Source organism: Bos indicus, chromosome 16, assembly GCF_029378745.1.
Source record: "Bos indicus isolate NIAB-ARS_2022 breed Sahiwal x Tharparkar chromosome 16, NIAB-ARS_B.indTharparkar_mat_pri_1.0, whole genome shotgun sequence".
Classification (NCBI taxonomy): domain Eukaryota; kingdom Metazoa; phylum Chordata; class Mammalia; order Artiodactyla; family Bovidae; genus Bos; species Bos indicus.
In genome coordinates this window covers 64,390,507-64,407,645 of record NC_091775.1, presented here as the reverse complement: position 1 = coordinate 64,407,645, position 17,139 = coordinate 64,390,507, and the positions used below count along the sequence as shown (strand labels likewise).

General features: G+C 43.6%; 1 protein-coding gene across 3 annotated transcripts in view; it reads right to left on the bottom strand.

The window, feature by feature from the left end:
* The window catches only part of RGSL1 (regulator of G protein signaling like 1), a 62,154-nt gene that overhangs the window by 4,907 nt on the left and 40,108 nt on the right, over positions 1-17,139 (bottom strand). For all 3 annotated transcript variants that reach the window (XR_011560908.1, XM_070768541.1, XM_070768542.1), the window contains 7 exons: positions 15,799-15,916; positions 15,266-15,380; positions 12,618-12,744; positions 10,884-11,055; positions 7,787-7,925; positions 7,421-7,545; positions 3,720-3,829 (listed from right to left, as the gene is read on the bottom strand). Coding sequence is in view for 2 of the 3 variants with exons in the window: in XM_070768541.1 (XP_070624642.1) it covers positions 3,720-3,829; positions 7,421-7,545; positions 7,787-7,925; positions 10,884-11,055; positions 12,618-12,744; positions 15,266-15,380; positions 15,799-15,916 (906 nt within the window). In the remaining variant the exon portion in view is untranslated. The remainder of the gene's footprint in view (positions 1-3,719; positions 3,830-7,420; positions 7,546-7,786; positions 7,926-10,883; positions 11,056-12,617; positions 12,745-15,265; positions 15,381-15,798; positions 15,917-17,139) is intronic.

Here is a 17,139-nt window from a genome sequence, read left to right as displayed (position 1 = left end):
CTCAATGAAACTAAGCCATACCGTGTGGGGTCACCCAAGATGTGCAGGTCATGGTGGAGAGGTCTGACAGATGTGGTCCACTGGAGAAGGGAATACCACTTTAGTATTTTTGCCTTGAGGAACCCCATGAACAGAATGAAAAAGGCAAAATGATAGGATACTGAAAGAGGAACTCCCCAGGTCGGTAGGTGCCCAATATGCTACTGGAGATCAGTGGAGAAATAACTCTAGAAAGAATGAAGGGATGGAGCTAAAGCAAAAACAATACCCATCTGTGGATGTGACCGGTGATAGAAGCAAGGTCCAATGCTGTAAAGAGCAATATTGCATAGGAACCTGGAATGTCAGGTCCATGAATCAAGGCAAATTGGAAGTGGTCAAACAAGAGATGGCAAGAGTGAACGTCGACATTCTAGGAATCAGCGAACTAAAATGGACTGGAATGGGTGAATTTAACTCAGATGACCATTATATCTACTACTGTGGGCAGGAATCCCTTAGAAGAAATGGAGTAGCCATCATGGTCAACAAAAGAGTCTGAAATGCAGTACTTGGATGCAATCTCAAAAACGACAGCATGATCTCTGTCCGTTTCCAAGGCAAATCATTCAATATCACAGTAATCCAAGTCTATGCCCCAACCAGTAATGCTGAAGAAGCTGAAGTTGAACGGTTCTATGAAGACCTACAAGACCTTTTAGAACTAACACCCAAAAAAGATGTCCTTTTCATTATAGGGGACTGGAATGCAAAAGTAGGAAGTCAAGAAACACCTAGAGTAACAGGCAAATTTGGCCTTGGAATATGGAATGAAGCAGGGCAAAGGCTAATAGAGTTTTGCCAAGAGAACGCATTGGTCATAGCAAACACCTTCTTCCAACAACACAAGAGAAGACTCTACACATGGACATCACCAGATGGTCAACACTGAAATCAGACTGATTATATTCTTTGCAGCCAAAGATGGAGAAGCTCTATACAGTCACCAAAAATAGACCAGGAGCTGACTGTGGCTCAGATCATGAGCTCCTTATTGCCAAATTCAGACTTAAATTGAAGAAAGTTGGGCAAACCACTAGACCATTCAGGAACGACCTAAATCAAATTCCTTATGATTATACACTGGAAGTAAGAAATAGATTTAAGAGATTAGATCTGATAGATAGAGTGCCTGATGAACTATGGAATGAGGTTCGTGACATTGTACAAGAGACAGGGATCAAGACCATTCCCATTGAAAAGTAATGCAAAAAAGCAAAATGGCTGTCTGGGGAGGCCTTACAAATAGCTGTGAAAAGAAGAGAAGTGAAAAGCAAAGGAGAAAAGAAAAGATATAAGCATCTGAATGCAGAGTTCCAAAGAATAGCAAGAAGAGATAAGAAAGCCTTTCTCAGCGATCAGTGCAAAGAAATAGAGGAAAACAACAGAATGGGAAAGATTAGAGATATCTTCAAGAAAATTAGAGATACCAAGGGAACATTTCATGCAAAGATGGGCTTGATAAAGGACAGAAATGGTATGGACCTAACAGAAGCAGAAGATATTAAGAAGAGGTGGCAAGAATACACAGAAGAACTGTACAAAAAAGATCTTCACAACCAAGATAATCACAATGGTGTAATCACTGACCTAGAGCCAGACATCCTGGAATGTGAAGTCAAGTGGGCCTTAGAAAGCATCACTACGAACAAAGCTAGTGGAGGTGATGGAATTCCAGTTGAGCTCTTTCAAATTCTGAAAGATGATATGAAAGTGCTGCACTCAATATGTCAGCAAATTTGGAAAACTCAGCAGTGGCCACAGGACTGGAAAAGGTCAGTTTTCATTCCAATCCCAAAGAAAGGCAAAGAATGCTCAAACTACCACACAATTGTACTCATCTCACAGGCTAGTAAAGTAATGCTCAAAATTCTCCAAGCCAGGCTTAAACAATACGTGAACCATGAACTTCCAGATGTTCAAGCTGGTTTTAGAAAAGGCAGAGGAACCAGAGATCAAATTGCCAACATCCGCTGGATCATCAAAAAAGCAAGAGAGTTCCAAAAAAACATCTATTTCTGCTTTATTGACTATGCCAAAGCCTTTGCCTGTGTGGATCACATTGAACTGTGGAAAATTCTAAAGAGATGAGAATACCAGACCACCTTGACCTGCCTCTTGAGAAACCTGTATGCAGGTCAGGAAGCAACAGTTAGAACTGGACATGGAACAACAGACTGGTTCCAAATAGGAAAAGGAGTACGTCAAGGCTGTATACTGTCCCCCTGCTTATTTAACTTCTATGCAGAGTACATCATGAGAAACGCTGGGCTGAAAGAAGCACAAGCTGGAATCAAGATTGCCGGGAGAAATATCAGTAACCTCAGATATGCAGATGACACCACCCTTATGGCAGAAAGTGAAGAGGAACTAAAAAGCCTCTTGATGAAGGTGAAAGAGGAGAGTGAAAAAGTTGGCTTAAAGCTCAACATTCAGAAAACGAACATCATGGCATCCAGTCCCATCACTTCATGGGAAATAGATGGGGAAACAGTGGAAACAGTGTCAGACTTTATTTTTCTGGGCTCCAAAATCACTGCAGATGGTGATTGCAGCCATGAAATTAAAAGATGCTTACTCCTTGGGAGAAAAGTTACGACTAACCTAGATAGCATATTCAAAAGCAGAGACATTACTTTGCAAACAAAGGTCCATCTAGTCAAGGCTATGGTTTTTCCAGTGGTCATGTATGGATGTGAGAGTTGGACTGTGAAGAAAGCTGAGCGCCGAAGAACTGATGCTTTTGAACTGTGGTGTTGGAGAAGACTCTTGAGAGTCCCTTGGACTGCAAGGAGATCCAACCAGTCCATTCTAAAGGAGATCAGCCCTGGTGTTCTTTGGAAGGAATGATGCTAAAGCTGAAACTCCAGTACTTTGGCCACCTCATGAGGAGTTGATTCATTGGAAAAGACTCTGATGCTGGGAAGGACTGGGGGCAGGAGGAAAAGGGGATGACAGAGGATGAGATGGCTGGATGGCATCACCGACTCAATGAACGTGAGTTTGAGTGAACTCCGGGAGATGGTGATGGATAGGGAGGCCTGCCGTGCTGTGATTCATGGGGTCGCAAAGAGTTGGACACGACTAAGCGGCTGAACTGACTGAGCACTATAAAATAGATTTGCTTCCCTGGTGGCTCAGACAGTAAAAGATCTGCCAGCAATGTGGGAGACCCAGGTTTGATCCTTGGGTCAGGAAGATCCCCTAGGAGGGCATGGCAGTCCACTGAAGTATTCTTGCCTAGAGCATCCCATGGACAGAGGATCCAGGTGGGCTACAGTCCATGGGGTCACAAAGCATTGGACACAACTGAGGGATTAAGACTTTTGCTCTTTCAAATGGTAGGGCTGGATGGAGACAGTTGGAGCAGGCACCTTCATCCGTGGTAGTGAAGTAGCTTGCCACCTCTGTTACTGACCAGAGTCTGAGACCTATGTCCCCAGAGGCACCCCGGGAGATACTGCCGGGGAGCAGTGTGTGGGTGGGGTACCCTTTTACTAGCACTGAGAGCCACAGATAAAATAAGGTGTTAATGCTTCTCTGAGGGCCAAGTTGATAAGATGGCTGCCCCCCAACAAATGCCCTGTGTGAAGTCTTAGAGCTGGTCCTTCTGGGCTTTGCTCCCCCTCCGTGAGTCTCGCCTGCTAGAGAACGGGGCTGCGGGTCACAGTGAAGCTTACCTCCACTCCAAGGCGGGTACTTGTACACAGGTTTGGGAGAAATTATTATGTCCTTGAACTTCTTTCCCATGTACTGGAAGTAAGACTGGATTGCCTTCCAGGCACAAAACCTGTGAGAAAAATGGCTTCGGGTCACAGAGAGAAAACTACCCACTGAAGGGGCTGGACCACTGAGCACAGAGGAAGTGGGTGGGGACCAGTCCTCACAGAGAGGGGGTCGTGTCCTACGGAGAGGAGGAGAGCCCTGGGCCTCAGAGTGCTGCCTGCCAGAGGCCCTCTGAGGCCGCCTCTTTGTCCAGGCCCGGCTCCAGGGAATGCCTGGCCTGGGTGGGATGTTAGGACTTCCTTCTGGAGTCACCAGTGAATGGAGTCTGTAAAGAATGTGCAGCACTGAGGCCTGGGTGGGGCTAACTGCTGGGATGCTGACTTCAGCCTTAGACTGGGGCGTGGGGTGGGGGGCGGGCAGTGGGGGTGGGGGGTGGATGCGGGTGGGGGCGGGGTGAAATCACTATCTATAACCCTACCTGGAACAGTCAGAATGTCTGACTGGCCTCCTCCAGGGGCCTGATTCTTAGTTTCCAACCTGTCCCTTAACTGGGGGCTGTGATCCCCTCAGCTCATTCCCCAGAGTCCTTTCCCTGGAGTAGACCCTGGTTCCTCATGTAGACTCACTGCAACCTGGGAACTCTCGGTCCCTAGAAACCCTGGAACATTCCCCACCCTTCCTCCATGGCCTCTAACCCTTTGCTGTCTGTCAGCCTGCCCTTGGATGGCGACCTCTTGGAGGTCGGTCTTGGTGTCTTGACCTCCACCCTTCCTCCTCCTCCCTGAATGGTACTCTGTTCATTCACAGTTGGTTTTTCCCATTCCGCTTACTGAACTGGGTGTCCCTTTCATCATGAACCACCCACTACGCCACAAATGCGTTCTTTATGGTGCTTAAGAGACCAAGAGACCTGGCATCTAGTCCTGGTTTTACTTACCAAGTGATCCTGGGCGAGTCCCTTAATCACTCTGAACCTCAGTTTCCTCATCTATAAAATAGTGACAGTAAGACTTTGCCCCACCCACCTCACAGCGTTGATGAGAGGCTGTCTGGGGTAAAGTGCATGAACACAGTTTGCACAACACGAAACTCTTTGTAAGTGCACAGGAAAGGAAGTAAAGAACCGGCTCCACGAGGATTAGGGATTCGAAGCCTGCCTGAAGCGCCTCTGGACTTCCTCAATAGGTCTGAGGAAGAGCTGAGCGCGGACTCCAACCAGGAACAGCGTGTATTTCTCAGGGGCTTCTAAATGTCTGGAAAGTTTCAGGATGAGTTTCCATTGAGTCCTGGTTTGGAGAACTAGAATCAAGTTTAGATTTAAGTGCTAGATAAAAATTGGTGTTCAAAAGGCTAACCTGGGAGCTTCCCTGTTGGTCTAATGGTTAAGACTCTGTGCTTTCACTGCAAGGGGTACAGGTTCGATCCCTGGTCGAGGAACTAAGATTCTGCATGCCATGTGGTGTGGACATACACAAATAATGATAATAAAAAATAAAAGGCTAAACTGATTATCTTGATCTTAGATTTTTGTATTTTTTTAATTCTACATTAAATAATTTATTATCTTGGTGATTTTATTTTTTTTTTTTTTTAATTTTATTTTATTTTTAAACTTTACATAATTGTATTAGTTTTGACAAATATCAAAATGAATCCACCACAGGTATACATGTGTTCCCCATCCTGAACCCTCCTCCCTCCTCCCTCCCCATACCATCCCTCTGGGTCGTCCCAGTGCACTAGCCCCAAGCATCCAGTATCGTGGATCGAACCTGGACTGGCAACTCGTTTCTTACATGATATTTTACATGTTACAATGTCATTCTCCCAAATCTTCCCACCCTCTCCCTCTCCCACAGAGTCCATAAGACTGTTCTATACATCAGTGTCTCTTTTGCTGTCTCGTACACAGGGTTATTGTTACCATCTTTCTAAATTCCATATATATGCGTTAGAATACTGTATTTATGTTTTTCCTTCTGGCTTACTTCACTCTGTATAATAGGCTCCAGTTTCATCCACCTCATTAGAACTGATTCAAATGTATTCTTTTTAATGGCTGAGTAATACTCCATTGTGTATATGTACCACAGCTTTCTTATCCATTCATCTGCTGATGGACATCTAGGTTGCTTCCATGTCTTGGCTATTATAAACAGTGCTGCGATGAACATTGGGGTACACGTGTCTCTTTCCCTTCTGGTTTCCTCAGTGTGTATGCCCAGCAGTGGGGTTGCTGGATCATAAGGCAGTTCTATTTCCTATCTTGGTGATTTTAAAGTAAAGGCTGATGATGGGTAAACAACCTGTGGTTTAGTCGCTGAGTCATGTCCAACTATTATGACCCCATGGACTATAGCCTGCCAGGCTCCTCTGTCCATGGGATTCTCCAGGCAAGAATATTGAAGTGGAGCCATTCCCTTCTCCAGGGGATCTTCCTGACTCAGTGACTGAATCCAGGCCTCCTGCATTGCAGGGAGATTCTTTACTGACTGAGCTACAAGGGAAGTGTAAACAACCTTTACTTCTATCTTAATAAACAAAAAAAAATTTTTTTTGTAGGAGAGGGGAACCCTTAGGAGTCAGAATCACAAAATAGTCTAAATGTCCAAATCAGCCTGGTCTGGGAACATTTCAGCCAGCTGTCCTCTGGTCACTATCCCCTAGGGTACTGCCTGTCACTATGTTGATGGCATGAGCTGGAGCTGGAGTAGATCACAGGAGTTAATAACTGGCTGGGAAGACTGTGAGGACCTGGGCTAGTCTCTCAGCCCAAGCCATGACAAGTAGGTTCTGAAAGCAGTGGGCCTCACGTTGTATCTGTCACGCAGCCGTTTGGTTAGTTTAATGTTTGTATTTTGACCTTCACAGATTCCTCACCATGTTTTCACTTTGAGTTAATGGCCACATTTGCTACTTTAATCTTGAGAGATATGGCATGCAAATCTGATTGTCCATCTCCTTTGAAAATGGAAATATCTAATAGTCGTGCCCCTAGTGATAATTATGGGATTTCAGCCTAACAGAGCAAAGGTTTTCTGGTTACTGCCTCCATGAGACTCCTTAAGCACAAATACAATTGTGTTAGTCTTGACAGAATTTACCCCCCAAGTACTTGCAGTCCACTCTCATCCTTGGGGCTTTCCCAGGTGGGGATAATGGTAAAGAACCTGCTTGCCAATGCAGGAGATGTAAGAGACGCAAGTTCGACACCTGGGTCGGGCAGATCCCCTGGAGGAGGAAATGGCAATCTACTCCAGTATTCTTGCCTTGAGAATTCCCATGGACAGAGGAGCCTGATGGGCTGCAGTCCATGGGGTGGCAAAGAGTCAGACACGACTGAAGCAACTGAGCACACACGTACCCTCATCTTTAGGTGAGGAACCGAAACCCCGAAACCTAAGAAACCTAACACCTCTTCCAAGCAAGCCCAGAAGAGAGGGGGGAGCCAGTTACCCCCCCCTTGCATGGCCTTCCACCCTCTGACTCAGTGTTCAGCGTGAGGGATAGAGTGGGTGAGCAGGAGAAGGATATACCACTGTAGTTCCCACGAAAGTAGAAACTGAAACAGAGGGCTAGAGGAAGACAGAAAGGTCTCTCAAAAGTCAAATGTGTTTTTCTGACCTCATGGTCCTCAGATGAAGGGAGAAATTACCTTTTCCAGAAGTACATGATGATGGGGAAGACAGACATAATAGCCCCATGGAAGATGCTCCGATCCAGGCGGCCGTCTGAAATGGCAGTAAGGATCGCGTCCTTCTGGGCATCAGAGATGTTCACCTACCCGCAGAGTGGGAGCCTGTCACTGGCAGAGGTTCCAGGGAAGGCAGGAAACCTCTTTTGGACCTCAGGACTTTTAAGACCATCCCCTCCCCAAAGGCAGAAGTTTTTAATGGGACTGCTAGGTAAAGGTCATCGGGTTGACCCAGACTTAGGAGGTGCCTTATGAAAGCTTTCAGGATTCTTGTAGGGGCCAATGCTTCTTGGCAAAAGGCCAGAGAGGAGTGGGGGTCCTCCTTACTCTCAGCCTTGGAGGGACATCTGCATGCAGGTACAGCTTTAGGATGATACTAATTTTGGACTTCATTAGGATCACATCATTTTCGTTGTATGCCCGATTGACTTGTAGCACACGAGCTGAACTCACCAAATCATTAAATCTAAAAAGAAGTAGTAAAGAGGAAATCAGCAAGGAGAAAAAGCAAAATTAAACAGTGTTTCTGGCCCAGATCTATTTCTGTCCTAAAAACATAAGAGCTAGTCCTGAGCCAGGTCATTCATTCAATCATAATTCATCCATTGGCAAATGTTGAGCACCTACCACATGTCACAGGTTATGCCAAGTGCTTCTTCAAGTATATTTCTTCACTGCAAGCTCCTTTATTTATCCCATCCTCCCTTCTTTACCCGTCCTGGAGCTTTCATCGGTTTTGCCTGCAACTATTTCAAGAGCTAAGTGTTATCTTGCTATTTTTTCCCCTCCTGTGCTGACCCTCTCACAATTACCACCACTCTCTGAAGCAACATATTCCTTTCCTTAATTTTTTTTTATTATAGTAAAATATGCAGGACATAAGATTTCCAGTTTAATCATTTTTAAGTGTAGAGGTCAGTGACATTAAGTACATCCATATAAACTGTGAAATCATCACCATCAACTGACTCCAGAACTGTTTTCATTTTCCCAAACTAAAACTCCATACACAACAAACACTAACTCCCATTTCGCCTTTCCTCCAGCCCCTGGCAGCAACTACTTTTTGTCTTCTAGCAGTATATTCTTTTACTAATCAAAATATCTGTCAGTTATACCTTAAGTACACAGCATACTTCTCTCAGGCCATTTTAAATCTTAACCATTTAAAATCTTCTTAAGAGTAGAGTACCATGGGCCTCCCATTATCAGCCTATTCTGCATGTCCATTCATATACTTGATCAGTGGGTAGTTATTAAGGTTTTACTCTGTGCTGGTGCAGTTCCAGGAGCAGGGGTTCAGCAGTGAACACAGTAAACAATATCCTGCTTTCCAGGAACTCATAATCAGTGAGAGGAAGAAGACACATTTAAGTAAACAGATGAATAATTCAATATGCAGTAGAATGCTAAGGAGACAACAAAAGGGGATGAGTGACAGGAAAGGGGGCAGGCACTGAGACTTGTACAACGAAAAAGAAAAAGATAGTCATCTGAAGATCTGAGGGCAGGGGCTTCTTCCCGCCAAGAGGGCAGGGGTGCAAAGGCTCTGAGGCAGGCACCATCTTGGGAGGGCACTGGTAAGACACAGCAGAGACCCTCCTTGCTAGAGCTTGGGGTGAGTGGCAGGTAGCATGAGGTAAGCTCCAAGATACAGACAGGCTCTGTTCATCAAGGCTCTTTAGGCAGTGAGAGGATGTCTGGACTTCCTGCCAGCGGGAATGGGAAGCTGCTGGCACGCTTTAAACAGGAGAGTGATATAATCGTTCTACGCTGAGAAAAGGCTGCTCTGGTGGCTGTGTGGACAAGTTTGTAGAGGGCAAGTGAGAAAGCAGAGATGATGGTGGCAGGACTTGGAGCACCAGGGAGGGCTGTTTACGCTGGTATTATTTTTCTGCCCCTCACTCGCCTCCCCCTTGAACACTTAAAAAAAAAAACAACAAAAACCCTCACTAACCGCTACTCATCCTTCAAAGTTCAGCTTAGGTGACCTGTCTCCCAAGAAACCGCTCCTAAGCACTCAGTTGTCTACATGTACTTCCTGGGCTTGACTTGACAACTATCATCCTACTTCTTAACTTCCATTTGTGTTTTTTCTCTGCCATCCCATTAGTCGGTGGGGTCTTGGAGAACAGAGAACATGCCTTAGCAGGTTTTTTTTTTTTTTTATATCTGCAATGCTAAATTCAGTGCCTAAGAAATAATAAACAAGCAATAAATATATGTGGAACTGAGCCAAACCCTTCCTTGGGGTACCAGTGGGAGATCTCTTAACCAAACACCCCTAACTGGTGTGCTGAGTTACCAGGTAGGTGCCCTGCACATCTAAAGAACACATTGCCTGATCCTGATGGCATACCACCATACGCACTGCTGGGACCTTTTCATGAACTTGCTCGCTTTTCTGTAACTAACTGAGGCAAATAGTTACAGAGAGCTGTTCATATCTCTTCCCAAATATTTTTGCCTGTTGTTACTTTAATTTGTAATTTATGAAAATTGACAAACTATGAACATGAAAAGAAAAGGAATTTGTTGTTTTTGTGAAAACAAATTTGAATGCTTTGGGATGTTTCAATAAAGGCAAGTTTCTATATAAAAAATTGCTCTTGGGACTTCCCTGAGGCCCAATGACTAAGACTACCCACTTTCAATGCAGTGCATGAGGGTTCAACCCCTGGTGGGGGAACTAAGATCCCACATGATAACATAAATTTTAAAAACTGTATTAAAAAATGGCTAATGAGATCAGCTAGACTCCAATTTTTAAAAATTAAAAAATTAAAAATTACTCCTGAGTTAGATAGGTGTGGAAGGCAATTTTAAATGTTGAAAAAGTAAGTATAAAAATCCAGAAGGATTAAATTGCTTTGCAGTAACTATAGTTTCTCCCTCCACTACAGAAGAGAAAAGTTAGAAATAGTAGATCACATTTTGGGTATGGTATACACAAGAAAAATATGTAGACCTCCAATTAGTGGAATGGTTTTGGCTTTACTTCAAGTTTTACAGGTAAATTTACATGAATATGTTTTAACTTAAAATTTATCTGCTTAATGTCATACATTCATACACACACATTTTATTGTTATACTTCCTTGCTTTAATGAAAGAACTATTGGTCCAGTTATGCAACATAGTGGACATCTATCATATTAACAAATAATAGGGAAAAACTGCTCCACTTTCTGGGTATAAATAAGTGCATTTCAATAGCGGGAACTGCAGAATATGGAGGAGCTTTTAAGATCGAGGGGAAAGAATGGTGGGCATGGATTCAGGGACCTTACATAGTGAGGTTTTCAGGTGGGGACTGCTGCCTGGCAGAGCTGAAGTCCTTGTGTCTCTTCCAGGCCACTGCAGTCTTTGCTGAGAGGAACTAAGTGTGGAAAGCCATGAGGGGAAGGAGAAATAGGAAACTTACTTTTCCATTTCAGAAAAGAAATAGAAATCATTGACGGCATAGTTGATGATGATAATCCTGTGACCAAATACCCGGCGCTTCATAAGGACTATGTCTCCATTTTCATGATCTGTGCTCCGGACACTGGGATTTGGCATTGGGCGTCCTGATATGTTTGGGGCTGTGGAGAAATCTGAGAGGGGGAGAGGGAGGAAGAGAGAGAGACAGAGGAATCAACATTTATCAATGGGATCATTGGTCACAATTCTATAAAAATAGCAAGAATACTGACTAAACCTTTTACATGTACATGCTGTGTGTTTGGAGTGGGTTGCCAGGCCCTCCTCCAGGCGAATCTTCCCCATCCAAGGATCAAACCCATGTCTCTTACATCTCCTGCAATGGCATGGGGGGTTCTTTACCACTAATGCCACCTGGGAAGCCCCTACCCTTTTATAGCACTTACTATTGCCAAGAATAGTTCTAAGAGGCTTTACATGTATTAACTCACTTAATTCTCACAACAACACAATTGTTATTTCCATTATACAGATGAGGCACAAAGTCACTTATGCAGGATCCTCCAGTTAGAAAGTGGCAGATTCAAATCTAGGCAATCTGGCTCCAATATCTGTGACTCTCATTTTATGTCTTGCCCTAAAAATGGGATGCCATAAGGGCAGATCATATGCTGCAAATTCACTACTGTATCTCCAGCACCTGGAAAAGTGCTGGCCACACTGTGGACTCTCAAAAAGTGCACTGAATGAACAAATGAACTAATGAATGAGGTAGTTGAATAAATCCATACAAACAACATGAGGAAGTAGTTTTGTAACATGTGAGAATTCAAAGTTCTTGAGACTGATCATTACCTGTCTTTTCTGGCTTCTGAAATAGAATGCACTGGGCTCACATCCTCACTATGTGGAACTAGGCTTGCTTTCATACCCAGGACCTGGAGTTCTTGCTAGACCCCAGGCTAATGCAAGCATTGAAAGCAAACAGGACCCTGCAGGGCCTTCCCAGGGACAGACACCTCCACCTCCACTCCCCATGTGCCCTGCCTCTTGTTTATAGAAAAGCTTTAGCCTCCTGGGCCTTCTCTGAGTTCCAAAGAACAAATTGAATCAGAGAAGTGAGAAAATGCAGCAGCAACTAAGGAAAAGAGTCAAGCAAGACAAAATAATAGTAGTTATCTGTAGTTTATCCAACCAAGGACGTTTGATTCCTCTTCAAAGGCTATAGATAATAATCTATATGAGCCATATCCTTGAGTTGTTTTTTGGACACTAAAACCCCAATCAGGTGAAAGAAGTTAATTGCATGCTGACCACCAGCATGTAGATCCCAGACCAATATGAACCAGAAGGTTGATGAGGTTGACCCGCAATTACCTCACTACCAACCAATCAGAAGAATATCAATGAGCTGATCAGGTACCCTGCAACCCTCTCCCTCATCTTGCCTTTAAAAATCCTTCCCTAAAAGGCAACAGGAGTTCGGGTCTTTTGAGCATGAGCTGCCCATGCTCCTTGCTTGGCTCTGTGTTGGATGCCTCGCAAAAAATGCTATACCTTTCTTCACCACAACTCAGTGTTAGAAGACTGGCTGTGCTGCAGGTAAGTGAGTGAACCCAGGTGTGGTTCTGCAGTAGCATGACATAAAGCAGTAAGCTCTGTAGCTTCTTACCTGGGTTAACCCTTGTAGCTAAAATATCAACAGGGAAGAGGAATAAATAGAGAAGTGACTTACTTTCCTTGTTGTGTACTTCCAGGTGAAGATAGTCTTCAAGTTCCTGGCGCTTATGGGGATGAGACATAAATCTGCGGTAATTACAAAAGCTCCTAATAAAGCTGATCATCTTCAGCCAACCTCTCTTCTGGGGAAAGAGTAAGGAGAGTCACATATTCATTAGCATAGCCTGCTGTTCACTGAGTCTACTGTGTGCCAGAAACTTGACATTCATCACATTGAATCCTCACATCTCCTTTAAAAAGATTAAGTTTTAGCTTCAATTTAAAAGTAAGGAAACTCAGGTCAAAGAACTTATATAACCTTCCCCAGAATAAGCCAGAATCACCCAGGCATGGTTGAGGGCACTGACAATGTTCTTTCTACCATAGTCTTCCTACAGTGAAGATTTGAGATGCCATGAATGGGAGAGGGCATGTGAGAGCTAAAAACAGAAAGAGACAGAGGACAGAGATAAGCATGACTCACAGGAAGGGGAATAATAGCTCAAGCAGACTTTGAAATGTTGAAGAAATAAGGAAATGAGTAAATCATTTCTAAGCATTATAAAAGGAAAATATAACTACACATGCACACACTCATACACTAACCCCCCCCAAAACACAGGGAAACATTAAAAATACATGTTACATTTCCTCACCTATTTCTTAATAGATTACCAGTGACAATTCTCTAGTTTATTTACCCCTTGAAATGGCAACCCACTCTAGTGTTCTTGCCTGGAGAATCCCAGGGACTGGGGAGCCTGGCGGGCTGCTGTCTATGGGGTCACACAGAGTCAGACACGACTGAAGTGACTTAGCAGCAGCAGCAGCAAGCTGATATTCAGAGCCAGAAAGAATCTTGATTAACTAGTTCAGTTGTCTCATTTCATAGAGAGGAAACCTCAGTGTAAGCTTGGCTTTGGAGAGCTAGTGAATGAATGAATTTTAGTTGCTAATTTGTGTCCGACTCTTTTATGACCCCATGGACTGTAGCCCACCAGGCTCCTCTGTCCATAGGATTTCCCAGGCAAGAATACTGGAGTGGGTTCATTTCCTTCTCCAGGGTACCCTCCTGGAGATCCCTCCAGGGATCAAACCCTCAGTCTTCTGCAGGTGGATTCTTTAATGCTGAGCCACCTGGGAAGCCCATAGCGAGTCAGTGGCAAAGCATATAAACTACTGGATTTAGTGTCAGAAGTTTTGAGTCTGGAGCCTATCTTCACCTTAATTGGGTAATTTGGGTCAACTTCCTTAATGTATGTCTCAATGTCTCCATGTGAAAGATAGAAACAATAGCCTTTAGGGTTATGGTGAAGGTTAGTCATAATATATGTATATCACTGTGTGCAGTGCTCAGCACAAAGCAGGAACAAGTACATGCTGAGTCCTTTTTACACCTTCTTAACTAACAGGAACTGAAAGACTTGAATTAAAACTCAGCATCCTGGTGTTGGATGCAGTATTCTTTTCACTCTCCCAAATGATTGAGTTGACCCACATATGGAGGAAATAAAAAGGAGAAAGAAGGGAGGAGCATGTTATCATACCTGGGGGTCTGCATCAGTGGGCATAGGCATTATTTTTTCACTATCCTAATATAATTGTTTTAATTTCACCCAGTGGGTATATAATTTGATATAGTTGTGACTATAATACATATATGATTTGGAGTTCTGTTGGGTTAAAAAATTTCTTTGTCACATCTTTTTAAAAAAAATTGAATGAAAATTTCTTTAAACTGTACTCTACAATTTTCAAAAACTTCACACATATGATTTCATATAGTCCCATAATAACTCTTCCTTCCTGACCCTTATCTTGTCCCTCCCTACCTTTCTTTCCTCACTGGTAACCATAATTTCTTCCCTATATCTGTGAGTGGCATAGGCATTCTTTCCAGAGATTCTCTGGCATGATCTTTAGTGTCAAATAGAGTTGGGTGCAAATCTTTCTGATGACCAGTTCTACAACATGCTGATCAAGTGATTATTTAAGAGGAGTATGTACTTTTTTTCTCAAACCCTATGAAGAGACTTTCCTGAATCATATTCCTGTCTCCTCTTTCTTTCCTTCTTCTGTCCTCCCATGGGAGAAAGCATGAGTTCGGTAATTGATGAGCTTGGAAGCAGGACAGGGCAGGCTTTGTTCTTTAGCCTCCAGAGTTCTCTCTGGGAGCTGCTGGTCTGCAGACACCTGTGTTCAGGCCTGCCTTTTTTCATACAGCAGGGAGCTCACCCAGCTAAGTGGGGGTCTAACTGTTCCTCTTTGTTAGTGACTGGACATGTAAGAAAGTAAGGGTACAGAGAGGATTATTAAACCCACTTGACTTCACAGCCAATCCATGTCCCCCAAGTCAGCTTTCAGTAGTTAAAAACAAACCAACAAACCAACATTTTGATCTCCATATGACCAGCCTCTGTGCCTGCCATTCAACTGGTTCTAATCACAAATAGTGAAGACAGGGGTTTCTTGAAATTCCCTCTGGGTAACAATTGCTCTGAGCCTCAAATTCTTCCGTTGTAAATGGGGATTTGAAAACCTATCCCAAAGAGTAGCTGCTTTGGTGAATAAATAAGCTAACAGTGCAACTCTTCTGCGTGGTCGGCAATGCCTAGGCGTGGTTTCCTGGTCCCCAGTCTTGTCTTTGCTATCTTCCCCACTGACCTGGGATTCCTGCAGGTAAACTGCCGTCTTTGAGGGCTTCTTGGGTGAAGCTATTGGTATTTCAGCTTCCTTCTCCAAAGGTTGAGGTGGAAACAGTTCTTGGTAATCTTTAAACCTGCAGCAGGAGACCAGGAATATTAAAGAATGCAAAAACATGGTACATGAAAGATAACAGTCCAGGCAAACCTCTCTCAGCTTTTGGAGGAAGGGGAATTTGGTGAATGGTGAGATATTCAAAAACACTCCTCTAACCATTCCAATCCCTTGCTCATGTCAGTCTGTTCTTCCTGACCAATACTGTAGTGTTCCTCGCTCAGGGAGGTGAACAGAAATGTGTGTGTGTGTGTGTGTGTGTGTGTGTGTGTGTGTGTGTGTGTATGTGTGTGCAGGTAGGCAGGTAAGAGGGCAAGTTCAGCTTTTATTTTGTAGGGACGCTTGGCAGTGAACCGTGAGAGTAGACTCTGACACTAATGTGACTTTCAGAAGTCAAAGAGCAGCTCAGAGAATCACTGCCTTCACCCAGCAACACTCACCACTTTTCCTCCAGAGACCTCATGACGAAGCCCTGGAGCATTAACAACGTTGTCGTGCTGACATGATGCATGAGAGAGACTTCCTTGATAAGAGGGGCATTACACTGCAGCATTTGCTCTAGAAAATGCAAGAGAGAAGAAAAGTCATCATTTTCTTATGCACCATTTCTGAGGTGGCTAGGACTTTTTTCATCCAAGAGCCTTATGGTTCCTTGTTCTCAGTCTGGCCAGATTCAGCTCTCCACAATTTGTTTGAAAATCTCAAAAGTACATTTGGAATGCTATGTGTACGCGTATTTGTAGAGCAAATACTTCCTGGGTTAGTCCATTCCAAATTTCAAAGATAAGTGCTTAAGGGGAAAGCAATATTTTAAAGGACTCCATTTCTGCAGCTAGTTTGAAGTTTTCAGTTAAGGAAGAGAATAGAGGAATAAAGGATTAAAGTTAAGTGGCTGAGGCAGATGGGAAATCCAAGATTACCAATAAATATTCTAAGGGCAATATGATTCTCCAGGAGTTCAAAGACTACTGTGTTCATTAAAAAGATTTAAAAGCTTATTAAGGACAGGATCTGCATATTCTTCTTTCTCTTCTAGCTCATTCAAAATGATGCACAAAACTTAATATCCTGAGACTCAACAAATAAATATTACTTATAAGTAAAGACCTGCCCATTTTAGCTTCCCTGGTGGCTCAGATGGTAGAGTGTCTGCCTGCAATGTGGGAGACCTGGGTTCGATCCCTGGGTCAGGAAGATCCCCTACAGAAGGAAATGGCAACCCACTCCAGTACTCTTGCCTGGAAAATTCCATGGACAGAGGAGCCTGGTAGGCTACAGTCCCTGGGGTTGCAAACAGTCAGACATGACTGAGCAACTTCACAAGTAAAGACCTGCCCATTTACTGCTTTTTCTTCTTTCCTAATTTATAACCTATCTTGGTTTAACACAAGCAAAACACACACACAAGCCTATCTGTTCATCTGTTCCAAAACAGGAGGCTTCTTCATTGCTTTGCAAGAAGATTTGTTTACCTCCAGGATGGGATCATGCTCACCCCCTTTGGTGTTCCTCTAGAATTATAGGTCAGTACTTTACTTGCAGTTTCTGCTTCTGGACAAGATGAATTTACATGGATCAGATTTACCCTCCTGGCCTTAGGCAAGAAAATAAGACAAAACTTACGCAACAAAGATTTTCAGGGAGACAGTTCTCCTTCTCAGCACCTTTCAGTACTCTTTTCATCCCATAGATGGTGGACACTCTAGCTTTGCATCCTGCTAACACATGATTTTGGATCTAACTCCAGTCTACTTGATGTGAAGGATCAAATGACTGGAGTT